Genomic DNA, 13,715 nt, shown 5'->3' with positions numbered 1-13,715 from the left:
CTGCGCTGCAACCGAGGATCTTCTAGGGCAGGGGTACTCGTAGTACGGCCCGCGGGCCGCTGGCGGCCCAGCAAGCCTTCCCTGGCGGCCCGCGGACCGTCCAAACATCGTACCCGTGTTTAAATATATATTTTCTAAAAGACTGTCACCAAACACCCTTGCAGCAGCGCGAGTCAAGAGACTCTGCTGCTCTGTGGGGGCCAGAGCCGGGCGATTCCGTGGAGCTGCAGGGGCCTAAGAGGTGAACAAAACCTCATTAACATGTGAATGGTCTTTTGAAGAGCTATGAAGTGCTCGGGTGCGGCTGTGAATGTGTGTGCCCGGAAGCTGCGTTAGCCCAGGCACACAAAGGCAGGATGAAATGAAGCGGTGGTGTTCAATTTTTGAATATACCAAGGGATAATTATTTTCTTGAATGTATCTCGGACTGTTGTAAACTGTGACATTACCTTTTGGTACTACTAACTTACCCGGGTCCAGTGGCCTATTTCGGGTTAACCCCATTGTTGTAGAACTCATGCTTCCAGCTTAGGCGGCACCCGCCGTATATTCAAAACTCCCAGCCGTAGGCGCTGGTGCACCGTGCAGCTCAGTTCAGTGTTATATGTAATCCACTCCTCCCCATACCGACCGGGATGTGAACTGACCACTTACTGATGTTTCCCCAGGTCCTCGATGTTGCATGTGTCGTCACAATGACTTCCCACTTGCCAGCCCGTGCTAACCGAGTCTCTTGGTTGTCCGCTATTCCAGACTGCCGTCCCTTTGTTTTACCCATCAAACCGCACCGCCGAATCATGTGAGCCGGGTTTTCACATCGGCGGCAATGGGCCAAAATGCACTTCTAACTAATTCACTTCCATGCACTCCAGCCATGGATTTTCCTTGTGCCCACTTCAAATATTCAGGCCCTGCGCCTGACAGGGTGTTCAGGAGAATTATTCCTCGCCTCTGGGCGCTGTCCAATAGTGTGATGCTTGTGTTGTCTAACGTTCAAAGGCCCCCCACCAAACCTCGAGATTACACCCAGTCCCAGCACTGAAGCACGTTTGTTATCGGGGCTGCCCTCGACCAAGGGTCTTTCACCAGGCCCACAGTATGCATGTCCTCTCTCTTGTTCACGTTCGGGAGATCCAAGCCAGCGCCCGGAGGCAGAGGCAGAGGGAGGGAGGGAGGATGAGGGGGAGAGAGACAGAGGCAGACAGAGGGATGGAGAGGGAGAGCGAGGGAGGGAGACAGAGCGAGGGAGGGAGACAGAGCGAGGGAGGGAGACAAAGCGAGGGAGGCAGACCTCAGAGTGAGGGAGTGGGAAGGAGAGCGAGGGAGAGGGAGAGCGAGGGAGGGAGACAGAGGAAGAGCGAGGGAGGGAGACAAAGGGAGAACGAGGGCGAGCTAGGGAGGCAGACAGAGGGAGAGCGAGGGATCCAGAATGAGGGAGGGAGACAAAGGGAGAGTGAGGAAGGGAGAACAAGGGAGAGCGAGGGAGTGCGTGGGAGAGCGAGGGAGAGAGACGGAGGAAGAGCGAGGGAGGGAGACAAAGGGAGGACGAGCTAGGGAGGCAGACAGAGGGAGAGCGAGGGAGGCAGACAGAGGGAGAGCGAGGGAGACAAAGGGAGAGCGAGGGAGGAGACCAAGGGAGTGCGCGGGAGAGCGAGGGAGGGAGTCAGAGGCAGACAGAGGGAGAGCGAGGTAGGGAGGCAGAGGGAGACAGAGCAAGGGAGGGAGACAGAGTGAGTGAGTGAGGGAGGGAGGGAGACCTCAGAGTGAGGGAGTGGGAAGAAGAGAGAGGGAGACAGAGGGAAGGAGGGAGAGGGAAGGAGACAGAGGGAAGGAAGGAGAGGGAAGGAGAGAGAGGGAGAGTTCAAGTTCAAAAGACCTTTATTCGAATTTAATAAAATTCATAAAAGTACAACGATCAAAAACATACATTTGCACAACAAAGACAAATATGTGAGAGAGGGAAATAGAGTGAGGGAGAGGGAAACAGAGTGAGGGAGAGGGAAACAGAGAGTGAGGGGTTAACAGGGAGAGGGAAAGAGAGAGAGAGAGAGGGAGACAGAGAGAGAGTGAGACAGTCAAAGTGAGTGAGACAGAGGGAGTGAGACAGAGAGACCGAGGGAGAGAGAGGGAGGGGGAGGAAGAGAGAGAGGGAGGGAGACAGAGAGAGAGAGAGACTGAGAAAGAACGAAAGAGAGAGTGAGATCTGTGTATGCCGGGTCTTGTGGCTCGGTGGACGAAGGCGTCCGCTGCAGGGACCAGTGATCAACCTCATGGTACCAGTTTTTTTTGTTGCTCGAGCCCCGCCTCCTCCCCTACTGACCCCGCCCCCACAGGTGCGGCCCTCGGCCACAAACCACACTGTAAATTTGGCCCCCGAGAGAAAGTTTGTGAGTACCCATGTTCTAGGGTATAACAATGGCGGATCCTTTTTCTTTGCTGCTGATGCCCTGTTGTGCCACCCTTGTGGTTGTTGGTAAAGTTGACTGGGGAGCATCCCTTCGTCCATTGCCTGCCCTTCAGGATTGAACCACGGCTGCATGGTGTCCTGCTTCGCCTCCCTTGGACTGCAGCTGGGATGCACGATTCTTGTCCCCCATGACAGCAGCAACGAGAATGCTGCAATCACTGCTGCTCTGTACCACCGAGCCTGTTTTTCTCTCTCTTCAGCTGAGTCAGCGCGGCCTCCCATTACCCGCAGCTGTTTTTGGGTTTCACCTGCCGAAGGCTGCGCTCTGCGCAGCTTTTCGGCGCAGGTGAAATCCTTTGTTGACAATAAGGACTTCGGGAACGTCCCCCGGCTCTCATTGGCTAGCTCCATAAATGGAGGCTAGCCATTGAGTGCCGGATCTGTCCGTCAAGGCCGGACCAGATTCGGGGGCGTTCCCGAGATTTTTTTCCCAGGGCGGAGTTACGTTATTTCCCGTTCCCTCCCCTTTCACTGAAAGTCTGTCCATTCCCGCCCCCTCCGTGTGCCTTTCCGCCCCCCCCTCGCTGTCCTGTGCACGTTTCCCGCCGTCCGTGTCCTCTCCCGCCCCCTCCCGCCGTCCGTGTCCTCTCCCGCCGTCCGTGTCCTCTCCCGCCCCCTCCCGCCGTCCGTGTCCTCTCCCGCCCCCTCCCGCCCCCTCCCGCAGTCCGTGTCCTGCACCGGCTCTGAGTCACTGTGTTGTGCACCGAAATATGGATGCCGGCATGGAGAAGGAGTGCAGCGCCCTCGGGGGGCTCTTCCCGACCATCATCAGCGACATGAAGGTAGGAGAGGCTCCTGCGCGCATCGAGAGGGGTCGGTGGGGGGAAGGGCGCCTCTCCGGGGACGGGATGCAAGGAAGTTCTCTTTGGAAGTGGCCCGCTCCGTGTCTGCACTTCCCCACACACACTGCGGCATAGGGCCTCTTAGCAAAGGTCCCTTCTTGATGCGGGGCCCGTGGGCGGTGTGGTTTAGAGGGAGTCTGCCCTCGGTGGGTGGTAGTTAGTCCCTCCTCCTGACTCCTGCTCGGGCAGTGCGTGCCTGTGTTTTCCTCCCGGCCTCGTTCGCTCAGGTCTGTATTTTCTACTGTTGCTACTGCAGCGTTTGCTGTGTAACAACAACATAGCGACTAGACTTCTCCTCCGCCGCTGCGCTTCCTCGTGCCGGGAAGACGCGCTGCAGAGCCTAGAACAGCTTTTATGGCATAGACCCCTCCTCAGGTGCCTGCCTGGACCAGAGCTCCTAATCCTTTCTCCCCCTCACCCCTCTGACCCCCAGTGTTGTCTCGGCTATAACTGGGCCCCGGAAACCGACCGGGTGGCCAGAGAGCATAACAGTCTCTCCCGAGCTCTCTGCGAGACAAGGGGGTAGCATGTGTGTAGTCTGTGTCCCCTTCACAGACTGCTTGACAGCAGACATAATCATTTATTGAGTGGGGAGATATGACGCCCGAATGACAGCCCAGCCTTCACCTCTGTCGAAACACTCCAGTCAGACACACAAACAGGCAGCCACATAATTACGTCTTAGAGGTATGCACACCGACAACACACAGACTGGCACACCGACAATGAGACACTCAGTCTAGTGTGCATACACTCACAGACTCAAGCAGACACACATCAAGAGTCGCTGACTAGCAGACCGTAAACAAACACACACAGCCATGATGCCACACAGACACAAACAAGCAGCCTCAGCCAGTCAAACTCACAAAGAATGGCACACACATTCAAGCACGCAGGCATATAACCACAGACACACTAACACACCATTAGACAGTTATGGAGATATGCGCATGCATACAGGAACGCAAATCAAGCATACTTACAGACACACACCAGCACTCACAGGCACACATAAATGCACTGTCAGTAAGACACTTCACAGACACACACATAAACACGGTCAGACACTAAGAGGAAACCACAGGCACATGTGCGCAGTGGTAGTCAAACAGAAGCGCATACCCGCGTACACAGCAGCAAGCAAACATGCACACATCCAGCAGGACCTCCACAGTCACACTTACACCTCTCACCCTGCTCACACACATACTTGCGCGCACACAATGTAGACCTCAAAGTGGTGGGAACAATAATCTTTCTTGGGCACAAAATATGAACTGCACCTCTTGCAATTTGGTGGCACATTTTTTAAACAAAAATCACAGTTGCTACTTGCATCTGCCAGGGTGCTATAAACGTCCCTGCACTGCTTTCAGTTCTGCCCCAAACACATCACTGCGAACGTGCGGTGCAGGCTACAGCCAAAGTCCATACAGACCATCGCACAGTCAAAGACAAAGAATCAGTGCGAAGTCAGCGCCTCATCTCAGGTTACAGGGGCACAGGCATTGTAATAGAGGCGAGGCTGTACTTAATAACTTTAGAGCTGGGTCGATAGACGGGTAAATGGCTCAGTAGATAAGCAAACAAATGGGCTAAGGAGAAGGATGGACAGATAGATGGTGTAAGTCAAACAAGAAGGCTGGGTAGACAGATTGACTGACGAATGGGACATACAGGTATAGAGACAGTGTAAACAGAGAAACTGTTTTGTGAAAGGCAGCCATTAAATCGTTCAGCCCACTCTCCTGTACCACTCCAGATATATACTGCATTAAGACATGTGATTCACGGTGTATATATAGTGTGGCATAACTAGAGATCGATAATGTGATACGAATTTCTTCTCAGGGACATTGAGACGATAGGAAGTCATTCGAAAGAAACTAAGTGAACATTACAGTTTAGGGTGCTAGTGATTATCAATACGACTTAATATACTGAGCTCCAACTTTAGGGTTTTCTGAGTTTTCCCAACCCTGACAGCGCCTAGTTTGCACTCTCAGCCCAGGCAGACGTTGTGTGTTGCTTATTCTATCCTGTAGTTCCCACACGTTCGATTGTTCCTTAGTTCCTTTACCAGGTGCACAGACATTGGTCCATAGAAATTGTCTTCAAATCTTATATTTTAAGTAATATGACCACAGAAAGCATTGATTCTATATTAAAAACACAGCTTTGAACTATACCATTTCCCGCTAAAAGGCAATATGTCTCTCCATGTGTTCCCATACCTGGCGTGTCACGTAGTTTGATGCTTACTTCCCTCCATATTGAAAAACGGTAGATGTTTCAGCACCCAGGCTAATATGCTGCATTCCTAAATACATATAACGTCCCAAAGGTGAAACCGATGCATTGCAAATGCTTGTTCTTCCGGGGCTGCTGCCTAGGCACCCACGCTGACTTCCCCTTGACTAAGACGACCTTAGAACGATCTGCAACCTACAGCCTTCCCCCGCCTAAGCTGGTGTCGGCCTTCCCCCTCACCCTGCTCCGGGGGTAGGTTTCCCTGTTGGATTGTTGATCGGATTTATGGTCTCCCGCCATTTGTCGCAAAATTAATGGGGTCCATTCCTGGATCCTCCATCTTGCGGCCTTCAGTTTCTCAAATTGACTCCTGCCTCCGGTCAGCGCCTTGTGCTCTCCAGTCTGTCCATTGCCTGAATCGATCTCCCAGATTGATCTCCTACACCCGTTTTACTCGTATTGTCACTTTTATGCTCCCCTTCTCCCTTTCCATGTCTAATCCGATCCGACGCAGGGAGGGAGTCCGGCTCTGGATGTTCTTTTTGACACTTTCCAATTTTGCGGATTCGCTTTCCCTAACTTTTTGGTGCTCCCCTGATTTTCTATCCTCCATGACTGTTTGCCTAGTTCTGTTTTATATTCCTATCTGCTACTATTACCCCACCATTCACTACGCACCATTGGACTTGTTTTCTATGTTAGTTAAGGCTCGAGCAATGGATATAATAATGTAACTTGGGGCTTCTCTAGGCCATGATTTGTTTCTTGTAACTGACGTGACTATGTAAAATGTAACTGACATAACTATGTAAAAATGCTTACCATTTGTAAAGCGCTCTGATACCGCTGTGTCTAGCCAGCGCTATATAAAACTCCTTAAATAAATAAACCATGTTAATTGTTGCTAATGTTTGCCTACTCCTATATGTACCTACTCTGTACTAAGAGAGCATAGTGATAGCATTGTTCTGCCAGATCAATTGAAATAGTCTAACTCCCATACCCTGGTCTTGGGTATCAAGAAGCCGGTCTCCATGCACAGGTTATCTTCCTTAGCAGGATAGAGGTCGGCGTGAGCAGGGCTGCATCTCAGTCACAGTCTGCAGCAGTTTTGTGTTAATTCCTAGCATGGAACCTCTCAAAGAGCTCTAGCATGGAAGCTGTTTATATAATAAAAAGCTGTTCATATCGACTGTGGCAGAGGCGCAGAGCAGCTCATTTGGTTTCGTCTAGCTAAAATAAAGTGACTTCTAACGAGCAAAGAAAGAAAACAGTGGCATTGTATTCTTTATGTACAACCTTAGAACTAACTACAGACTGCAAGGCGTCATTGCCTATTGCAAATACACATACAGCACAGTCACACGTTAGCCCAAGAAGACAGGTAAAGGGCACTACGAGAAAGAGATGTAGCCCAAGAAGACAGGTAAAGGGCACTACGAGAAAGAGATGTCAACTTAAAGTACATACAAGCCACACCACAGTAGTTATAGTTAGGATTGTGTTTCCATAGGAAATATTGTTTCGTGCAACTAATAACTTGGGCGCCATTTGATGAATCTCCAGAAAACTCTCAAATAGTGTGCAGATTTTTGCCTAGTTTTTGGAGTGATGTGTCAAGCAGTGACTAAGAAAAATGGGGGTGGGGGTTGCCCAAAATGTAAAATCCTCATGCATATCCATATTCTTCTTTAGAAAGTGCTAAATACTGGGTCGCAGATTGTGCTTTTTGTGATTTGGTGTAAATCAGCCCAGTAGTTGTATATATGGACGGTTTGGTTAGAGGGACTCTTGAGAGTCCTTTGAACCCAATCGGAGCTGATGCTATGCTTGTAAAACTGGTAAATAAAGTTAAAAAGAAAAAAAAAAACATTCCACACATCGCTTTTTATGCTCTCTGTTACAGTATTGCAATGTTTGGAGAGCAACATCTTGATGAAATTAGACCCAGGGAACTAAAAGGTTTGAAACAAATGTATGTTGAAAAGACCACTGTATCACAAAGTGGGAGAACCAATACACATTATTTAATGACTATTAATGCACCGCTATAAAAGAAAAAAAGATAATATTTGTCCAGCACCAAAACCGCTTCAGTTTCCTCAAGAGACTGCATGTTGAAAGTGTGGGCTTTGCCTAGCCTCACATTCTAGGCAGTCTCTTCTCCCCGGCTCAGTTAAGAAGACGCGAACCGTGGGTTTTTGGAAATAAGTGATCTATCGAGCGAGTGTTTCACCTGTGGAGAACAGATTTCCTTTCCGAAGGGTCACAATGTATCTAACGCCCCTCGACTGCTCTCGAAGCTGGTGTTGCTGAATAATTAGACGAACCCTTTGGAATATACAACTGAAAAAACAGGAAATCAGGATTACATTATTCTACACGAATTTACAGGTTACCATTTTTTGGCCTTATTTCGAGTGATTCCTTCTGAGGGCATACCCCGAAGGAAGACGTCTTTCATTAAATGAAATTGCAATAAGAGAATCACTAGAGAATCTTCCATCACCGTCAGGGGTCATTCAACGATATATGGTGGCTCGTCTTAGTCCTGATGAAGACTCGCACGGCCCAGGCTTAATTCACCGTGAGGCCATAAGTCGAGTCGAAACGTCGACGCTTTTGTTGATATTTGACCTGGACCTATATTATACCTCTTGTTTTTTGTGCATTTGATTGATTTATTAATTATATAGATCTTTGTAATGATTTGGTAAATATAGTTGAATCTAGCCAGGGTCAGGTCTCAAAATAAGGATGATTATTGATCCTTTGTGTAAATGCTAAACTGTTTTTATGTCACGCTTCCTGCATTTTCCATTCTTTTTCTTAATCACCAATTTCACTTGACTTTTCTATTTTTGCACGCTCCCCTTGGGGCAACCATCATGACCTATATGCATTGTATAAGACATTCAATTTGTCTAATAGTGGTCTAAAATGAATAAATAACCTCTGTTGTTCGTCCTGTTTGGCTGTTTTTCTGTGAAACTATTCCACTTTTTGAATTATAAAATGTTGACTTATTGGGACATTTCAAAATAGTTGTCTTTGGACCATTGTTTTTCAATACTGTTTGATACCCAGGTCCTGGACCTATTGGGCTACCCCATTTCTATTAATGGTTAGCCTCACATTCGGCTGCTGTAGATTATAGTACCGTGGGTCTCAACCTGCCTTCCGTCACAAGCTGCTGAAATCAGCATGAGATCTTGAAACTGTTTTCTACATATGTACTACACACATTCTATGCATGCACACGTACTAGACATACATACTAGACCAACGCAAAGTTCTGGGTTTCACATACTAGACATACATACTAGACCAACGCAAAGTTCTGGGTTTCACAGAACAGAGGACCGTTAGACAAGAGCTGTCAGTAGACTGCACTCTCACAGATAACAAACATTTACAATGCAACAGGTCTCACAATGACATTATTTTGAGCTATTGGCATTGTAAATGACATTGGTGTTATTTTTCTCCTTCATGAAACATTAAGCAAATGCTGTAATGCAAAATGGCAATAGCTAACTTTTTTGTAACTGCGAAATCTATTGCATTTGTACGAGTGTGAGTTATCGGCATTGTAAATGGTACTGGCTTTTATTAATGTGATCTTTTTTTAACAAAAGAAATATAATGCCTTTAAAATGTTAATACCCACCCATTTTGGAATAAGGACTATGAGTGGATATTACATATACCCATGCATTGTGTAATAAGTACTTTAAGTGGATATTACATATACTCACCCATTCTGTAACAAGGACTCTGGATATTAGATGTCTGTTACTGCAGATATTGCTGTGAAATCACTACAGATATAGGTATGAGATCACTATTACTGCACATATAGGTGTGAGATCACCATTACTTCGGAAAGGTGTGAGATTACTATGACTGCAGTTACAGTTGTGAGGGCACCATCACTGCAGATATAGGTGTGATAACACCATCACTGCAGGTAAAACTTAAAAACAAGATACACTCTGGGTATCAATTGTTGCTTCTAACATGGACACCAAGATCATACAAAGATGAGGGTTGCAGTGCATTTGCGTTCCAGTTGCTGTCAGAGGGAGTAGGGCACCTCAAAGTTGTCTCTTGATCACATACATTTCTCCGGTGTGAGGCACTTTTCCTGAGCATTTTTGCACTAGTGACAATACCTTTTGCATTAGTCTTAAACTGATATGTGCTCTTATTGTCAACTGGAAAATATGTTGTGTACACTGCCAGCAATCAGCACACTGTGCAACTCATGCAGGTACACATTCAGACACAGTCACACCCTTCATAAACTGTGCACAGCCTGCATCCACACAATCCGCACTTGGCTCTGTAAGCAGGCTGCACAATGTCAGCGAGGCAGCCAGTACCAACAGCATGAGAGACACGCTGCATGCCGTGTGCACCCAGCAACCTGTACATTTACACTCTGCACCATATGATAAAACGATATGAGACAGACAGAACCTGCACGGTGTGATCACAGACGGCAACATGTAGAAAACGAGACACCCTCCGATCAGCTGCGACGGTCAGCAAATCTGTGCCACAGACAGTAACCGGAATAGTCTGTTGCAGTCAAGAGCATGCACAGCCAGTACCCAGAGCAGAATGTCATACACACAGAACCCTGACAAAGTGTATATTGTAAAACAGCCCGACCTCGCCACTCAACATAAGACTCAGAAAGTAGTAGCCAGCAGTACTGCACAGCAATGCACGGCCAGGTGCACCCACCATGGATGGTGCCCAGAACGACCCACAATTCATGCATGTGCCAGGAGTGCAGGTCCGGGTTGGTAAAATACCGATCCTCGCGCACAGCAGCAAAGACAACAAAAACTTACCTGGCAGTGGAAGAAGGGGGAGGGGTCAGAGGCTCCGGCTACCCCCCGGGATTGTAAAAGGTTTCCTGCCCTACATGCTCCTAGAGCCCCAGGGGTGGATCAGGCAGAGGAGGAGGAGCACCTCTCTGGCCGCCCAGGTGGGGGTGACGCCTCAGTCCTCCCGCCAGGGATCGCCGCCCTGCTCTGCAGAGCCAGCATGCAGGGCTTCCTTTCCTCCAGCCTGGGATACAGGACGAGAGAAATTGTTTCCACTGCAAACAAAAAGACAGCACATGACCACGGAGTGAGCAAGGGGGAAGGAGGGAGAGAGACAGCGTGGGCTGGGCGTCAGCAGAGGCTGCGGAGAGAGTGCAGAGGCTCAGCAAGGAGGTCGGAGTGGATAGAACGTGGAGGCAGAGGATAGGAGGGAACTGTGGAATGAGGCAGAGAGAGAGTGACAAGAGGACTCGGGGTGAAGCCAGAGGCACAGTGTATGGGGTTGCAAAGTGTGGACTCGACTCAGTAACATTTATTTGCAGTGAGTGGGCAGTCAGATTGAAACAACAGTGAGTACGAAGAGCAGGGCTGACGAGGGTCAGACGCCGCTGGAGTGGTTGGGACTTGCTAAAATAAGCATGCGGCTGAGTAAAACAGAGGTGTTCACACTTACACGCCCCCTTGAGATAAGAAAATACTTCAAGACAGCCGTGAAGCTAAGGACCCAGTCCGGGCGGGCCACCAAAAGGGAGACAGGGCGGTAACCAAGAAGCATCCTTTTCAATTCGAAGCCAGTGTTTAGCATAAACGCTGATGCGACCCATTGAAAATGATAGGTGGGGGGTTCAAGTCCCCTTCTGAAATCTCCTCTCTCACAATATGTCTCCCAGAGCGAGTAGCGCATGCGCGCTGCAACGCTAGGCGAGACCTAAAAAGGTCTCATTGACTAGAAGATTACAAAATACTGTAAGATGCCACCACTGCTTTATGTGCTAACTCCAGAACAGAAAGAGTTGCGGTCTGATCACTGTGAGGGTAAGCTTGGTGCGCCTCCTCTGTCCCTCGAGTCACAGGACAAGTCATGGACCTTGCACTTCCAGGGACGGGCCTAGGTACTGGGGCACACACTAGATTAGATTTATGCCAGGACCCAGATACACTAGCAGTCGGGCACTTAGTGCGTGCAGGGTACAGCAGTGGAGTAGCACGGTCTGGTGGTACCCGGTGTGGAAAATGTGTCCCTCCTGGCTTGACAAATGGCAAAAATGTGTTTAAAACAAATTTTTGGGCCATTTTGCCATACCTCTCAGTGATGACACCCGGGACGATCACGCACCCACTGCACCCACCTTTCTATGCCACTGAGGTACACAATACATCACCCTGGGGTGAACGTTCCTGTCAAACACCAGGGTTGTGTCAATACAGCAATTACCAAATGTAAAGAAAATTGTAGACTTTTGGTGAGGGCAAGAATAATGACAAACATCTAAATATTTAGATGAATTTCTTTTTTTATTTTGGTTTCAAGTTATTAAGGAGATTACTACTCCTGCTCAATAAGTACCACAATAAAAAAGTAAGTACACAGGGACTTCGCTTTTAATCCTTACTGTAAACATAGACCAGACCCATGCCACAACATTCAAGTCGTAAAACAGTATTACTACATCAGGAAACAGTCCAAAGCTTTTCCTGGTGCACGACACAGACGTCTACTTTAAACTTTTCATTTTACATGCATTTCCAATGTCATATTACCATTTTGAAAATATTTTCTCACTATGACACTCCCTGCAATCTTGTCAATGGAAAATGCACGAGTCTGCTTTAGAAGAACCACCCACATTCATAAACCTGACTGTGAAGACAACGAAGATACCCAATGAAAGGGATGTTTTTTTTGACAGGGGTGGGATGACTAATATTAAATGGGAGCTGGATGACTAATATTAAATGGGAGCTGGATTTTATTTCCTAGCAAACGTAAAATACCCAACTGAGCGAATAAGAACGGAAAATAAATTATTCTCCCTCCATCGAGACCGCCGCAATCAAACTCACCTTTTGGAAACAATTCAATTTTGAGTGGCTGACCTAAAATCTAGCAGCAGGAGGCAGACAATGGGGTTTCCATGGTGCTAGACGGCATATACCCAGACCATCCAGGGCCAAAGTATGTAAACTGGATCAATTTTAGCACCAATTCAATAAAATAATGCAATTTCTCCAGAACAAAGAGGAACACATTTAACCAAATAAATATATACTGTGTTACGATCAACATCAAAAATACCACGAGAAACCATATTTATCTTACCGCATAATACCTGCTATGGACGGAGATCAAACAGTAGCGGGCAGGCTGATATTTAGGGGTGCTGTGGTGGTGCAATGGCCTAAAGCTAAACATAAAATATTCTCTCTAAAGTCTGCAGAATAGCTCAGGACAGCATGCTCCAACAAACGCCATCCTCTTCAATACAGGAATTCATATCTCAGAAATCGGAACACATCAGGGTTCAGATGAACAACAGAGGCTGAGTTAGTAGAATCATGCCATTCACCTCTCCCCCAATTAGTGGTTTACAGGGTGGGTGGGCCTGGTGTCCGTATTCACAGGTTCTCAGCCATTTGTTTGCGGGTGAGGCAGAAGCGGGGAGTTCGTGGAGCTCTGACCACTGTACTATATTCACAGCTTCCAGGCCCACTGGAAAGCAAACCAAAATAGAAACATGGAGCATGTAATAAATCGGTTTCCTTAAAGGCCATTGTACTGTTGTCTATGAACTGAAGTAGAGAGACCTCCATCGACAGTACTGGCCTCTTGCCAGTGAGGAAATCCTCTGGCTGCTTCTATGAAAGGAAGCACCACTTCCACCCAGCAGAAGGGGAGTCACACATGCGCATCTTGGCTCAAGGCAAGCATTGAAACACACTTAAGAGCTGGGAAAGTGAGAAGAGGGGGGCTGTGGCTTCGGGTCCCGGTCAGGAGACATGCAGAATGGTTCCAGCCTCTCGCACTCTGGAAGCATGCAATTCAGTTTATCCATCAGCGGCACCGTTTGGTCAATGCCCATCTGGATGCGTCTCAAGATGGCCGACATCTCGTTCACCTTCTGGATCTGCTCGGCATATTTGGCAAAGCGCTTCTGTCGCTCCTGCATGAGACTGTAGAGTGTGTCGACAGAACTATCCATCTGTACCAATGCACCAGGAGAAAATACATTATGGTTAAAGGTGGACATTTGTTGTTCACTATTTAACTTTTTTTATTTTTAATGTTTCAATGCATTACAAAAATAGTCACATACG

The 13,715-nt window shown here is 47.9% G+C and overlaps 1 protein-coding gene across 5 annotated transcripts in view; it reads right to left on the bottom strand.

The window, feature by feature from the left end:
- Positions 1–11,902: 11,902 nt before the first annotated feature.
- Positions 11,903–13,715, bottom strand: part of BORCS5 (BLOC-1 related complex subunit 5) — a 237,828-nt gene continuing 236,015 nt past the window's right edge. For all 5 annotated transcript variants that reach the window (XM_078673508.1, XM_078673524.1, XM_078673535.1 and 2 more), the window contains one exon: positions 11,903–13,600. In XM_078673508.1, coding sequence (XP_078529634.1) covers positions 13,340–13,600 — 261 coding nt within the window. In that variant the 3' untranslated portion in view covers positions 11,903–13,339. The remainder of the gene's footprint in view (positions 13,601–13,715) is intronic.

This window comes from Lissotriton helveticus, chromosome 1_1, assembly GCF_964261635.1.
Source record: "Lissotriton helveticus chromosome 1_1, aLisHel1.1, whole genome shotgun sequence".
Taxonomy (NCBI): domain Eukaryota; kingdom Metazoa; phylum Chordata; class Amphibia; order Caudata; family Salamandridae; genus Lissotriton; species Lissotriton helveticus.
The sequence above is the reverse complement of the archived record's forward strand: the minus strand, read 5'-3'. Positions and strand labels throughout refer to the sequence as shown.